The 3,822-nt window shown below is 38.6% G+C and overlaps 2 protein-coding genes across 2 annotated transcripts in view; both read left to right on the forward strand.

Moving 5' to 3' along the window:
* LOC106811826 (tRNA (guanine(26)-N(2))-dimethyltransferase-like) overlaps window positions 1-2,067 on the forward strand; it is an 8,045-nt gene extending 5,978 nt beyond the window's left edge. The window contains exons 12-14 of the mRNA XM_014815547.1: window positions 413-532; window positions 684-855; window positions 1,145-2,067. Coding sequence (XP_014671033.1) covers window positions 413-532; window positions 684-855; window positions 1,145-1,357 — 505 coding nt within the window. The 3' untranslated portion in view covers window positions 1,358-2,067. The remainder of the gene's footprint in view (window positions 1-412; window positions 533-683; window positions 856-1,144) is intronic.
* Window positions 2,068-3,219: 1,152 nt separating this feature from the next.
* Window positions 3,220-3,822, forward strand: part of LOC106811821 (tRNA (guanine(26)-N(2))-dimethyltransferase-like) — a 4,023-nt gene continuing 3,420 nt past the window's right edge. Inside the window, exon 1 of the mRNA XM_014815543.1 lies at window positions 3,220-3,671. Within this exon, the coding sequence (XP_014671029.1) occupies window positions 3,340-3,671 (332 nt within the window). The 5' untranslated portion in view covers window positions 3,220-3,339. The remainder of the gene's footprint in view (window positions 3,672-3,822) is intronic.

The raw sequence follows: 3,822 nt of genomic DNA on the forward strand, positions 1-3,822 counted from the left end.
CTCAGATGAGCCCAGACGCTCTGCGGCTCTTGTTAATTTAAAAGCAAAAGGATTGTAATATCTTATAAACGACATATAGTTTCAGTTATATTATGGATAAATTTGTCCTAAAATGAACATCGTTCGGTTAAATAGCATTTAGGTATGAATATAATTGCACCTTTGTGATTAGCCCTCGGTCTGTAACATGCAAAATAAATTGGCAAATACGCAACTTTTTCAGGGTGGCAGCACGGTCGCGGGTGTCATGGCGCCGTTCAAATTTCGTAGCGTTGATGTGTAATTAATTATAACAATTAAATTAGGTATCTGGTGACAAATAGATGTGGGTATTATATAGACGATTTGTTATACAGTAAGTACAGTTGTATGCAGTAAAATCCTAGAGTCTACTATCCCTTTAATTCTCCAGATTGAAAGCTAACTTTGAGAAACATCCTGATGCCGAGCCAGCATCAAAGAAAAAAGGTCTCTTGAGATTCCAGACTAATCCAGAACCAGACTGGGGGCCAAGACCTAAAGCCAAGAAGAGGTATAGATTATGTGCAAGATTGTTTATATAAAGGCAACTCACTGGGATTTAATTGCGGAGATGGACACTCGAGTAATCATATTCTTTACTGTCAACGACTCAATAAAAGTTTGTATTATAACTTATTGCCATTGCTTTATCTTTTGTCCAGGCATGCTGACATGAGTGATATTACTGAAGGTGTAGAGGGGGTGATGAAACAGGATGATGGTGGGGAAGATATGATAACAAAGAGACTGCAGAACCAGGGCAAGAAAAGGAAAAAGAAAAGGCAAGCAAATCCAGATGCCCTGAAAAGGTTTCCTTGTAAAAAGATGAGTCGGGTGAGTAGCAGTTATAAATTTTATTCACATGGAACACGAACCTAATTAAGCTTATTTAAAATTGACAGTTGTCTATGAGAGTCAATGAGAACTGTACTCCACACTTCTATCAATACAATCTTGTATTGTTTTCATATTTTATGTATCTGCCGTAATAGATTCATACTAACTTTTGCAAATTTTTCAATTATCGTTCACCTTATTTTTAAAATCTTTTTAAAAATCTTTCTATAAGGATTTTTGTGTTTGTTGCCGGATCGCTATCATTATGTGTATAACTGTGTTTCAGGGAGAGTGTACACTGGGAGAGTCATGCCGCTACTCACACGACTTTGACAAGGTCAGTCGTGTCAAGCCTGCAGGCACAGAGCAGAGTGGTGTGAAAGTAGTGAAAAACTCTGATGATCTCTATGGTAACAAACCTCATGACTACAAGGATGGAATGCTTGCAGAGGATGTAAGCTTTCAGAGTGACACGCCAGCATACTACAAGGCGTTCTGAAATGTTACACATAAAATTACTTAATTCCTTTTGTTGCATTTCAGTGCTTGTTGTACGTACAAGTTTCAAGCTAAAATCTTGGTGGTTGTTTATACTGTTGAAGAATTAGCCCTGTAAACTTGCATGTTAACTAGCATTTACATGCCAATATTTAATAGAAACTCACAAATCGGTAAAAGGTGCCACATTTCCTTAGAATTAGGTACGTACATTGTTGATAATTTTATGCTATGATTGAATGATAAACCTGCACTACAATTTTCCTTGTACCATAGCAATTAAATACTCCTTCACTATAGTGAATATTGAAAAGTTTTTTTGAATCTGTCAAACGAATATCTTGAATGTAACGAATATTCAATATAATATTCAGTATCTTTTATGAAGTTTACACACATCTTGATAAGATAGCCAGACCTATATTTTAGTATACTTGATCTTTATGGACCACAGGAAGATAAAGCAGAGAATGGCATTTAGATATTACTGGCAGAGCTTTAGAAATGACCTAAATTCTATCTCGAATCTCAGCTGTGTTGACATCAATGGCTTGAACCCCAATGTTTGGTTATGATTGGCTGGCTGGTTTAATGGGATTTATATGAATATTCATCTATTCATACCAGTGTTAATGGTTATTTGTGCTGAGAGGGTCTATGTCCCCCAGGGTACTGCCGGAACGTACCCTGGGTACGGTCCGGTATACCGGAACGTGCCCTGGTACTATCTAATATGCCGGACCGTACCTCGCCTACTCCACTAACGAGTCTAGGGAGTCGCCTACGCCTACTCCCTAACCCTAACCATATCAGATAGTTACCAGGGTACGTTCCGGCAGTATCTTGGGGTACATAGACCCTATGAGCGTTATTTGTACCCATTGGTCTATCATAAAGGGGAAGTTTGCAGGGCCGTAGCCTGCGGGGGGGGGGGGAGGCAACTGCTCCCCCTAGATTTTGGAGCAAAATTACAAAATGAATGCTGTACATGTACTCAAAAGTACCTCAAAGACCATCTTCTGCAATCTACATGTTCAAAAGTTTTTGTAGAAGGACCTGACATATCCCACCTGTTTCTCACACCTTGAAATCTTGGATCCGCCACTGCCCCCCCCCCCTCATGAATTTGCTCAGCTTACGGCCCTGGTTTGTGTCGTGGTGCTGATGATGATGATGATGTTTTCACTGCTAATATTTTCTGTTTTTTATATTATGTTTGCTATGGTTGCTAGATCCACAGTCGATTTTTGCTATACACTGTTTTTTGTTTATAAGAATCGTACTTTTTTTTTTTTAGCCTTGTGATTCTTAGAAAATCGACATTTTGAGCCTTAGATAATTCTTAAATGATTCTTAAATAATTGTTGAAAAAATCGACTTATATTTTCATTAAAACTGTTAAAAGTGTTGCAATCTGGAATGGTTTAGTGGGCAATCAAGCTCAAATTGCTGAAGATTTTATTCGTACTCGTGGAGTCACTGCCGCTCGACCGCATCATGCCATCGTGTACCTCGTTGAATCGAGTGACAATGTGTGTCTGATGATCGAGCCTCAGCATTATTCTTAAAAAATTCTTAAAATTTGGGAAATCGAGCCTCGATGATTCTTATAAAAAGAATTCTTATAAACAAAAAACAGTGTATTGGATTTCATGTGCAAAATGAAAGAATGATAAATATTTGTGGCAATTAATTGTATATTGTGTGATAACCTTGTGAAGCAGTGACAATATAAAAATATAAACACCTCGCTCCCCTTGTGAAATATTAGTCTTTGTCTTTTTCGTAGTCAGTAAGTGGACTGAAAACTCCGGATCACCTATTAACCATGACATCGGCAAATATACGGACAATATAAGTTGTATGACACTGCTCACGGCTGAAAATGTTTGCGGCGGTGCTTGTATTTCTCCACTACAACAATAACAGTAACAGTAACAGTCCTAATAATCTTCTGTCGTGAGGAACTGATATCTTGCCAGTATGGCGTCTTTAGCAGTTGACGAGAATATCTGTAATAAAGACGCATTCAGTCGTAATCAAAGTGGTGACTCTGATTATAAGGTAACAGACGCGTGCAACCAGCAGAGTGATTCTAGTGCGTCTCGATCAAATACTCGTTCGCCGGCTTCAACTGCTCTCGTGTCGGAGTCACTTGCAAAACGGAAAATTGGACTAGACACGACGGACTACACCGTTATCACTGAAGGGAAAGCGGAACTGCTGTTTACAAAAGGCACTAAAAACTTTCTAAATGTCGATGTTACTGCTAGCCCGGCTTTCAACCAAGTGCGAGCGTTCGGTCGGGATTTTACGTAAGTTTTGTTTTACCCGGTACGCAGATGCTTTGCATAGATTGCGTGAAAAATATTTACAGCCATAGCTTGATCTTCGTTCGGCATGACAGAATTCGGAGTGATAGGGGAATACTAATACTATTACCAAGTCAATACAATCATATATATA

This window comes from Priapulus caudatus, unplaced genomic scaffold, assembly GCF_000485595.1.
Source record: "Priapulus caudatus unplaced genomic scaffold, Priapulus_caudatus-5.0.1 Scaffold580, whole genome shotgun sequence".
Taxonomy (NCBI): Eukaryota; Metazoa; Priapulida; class Priapulimorpha; order Priapulimorphida; family Priapulidae; genus Priapulus; species Priapulus caudatus.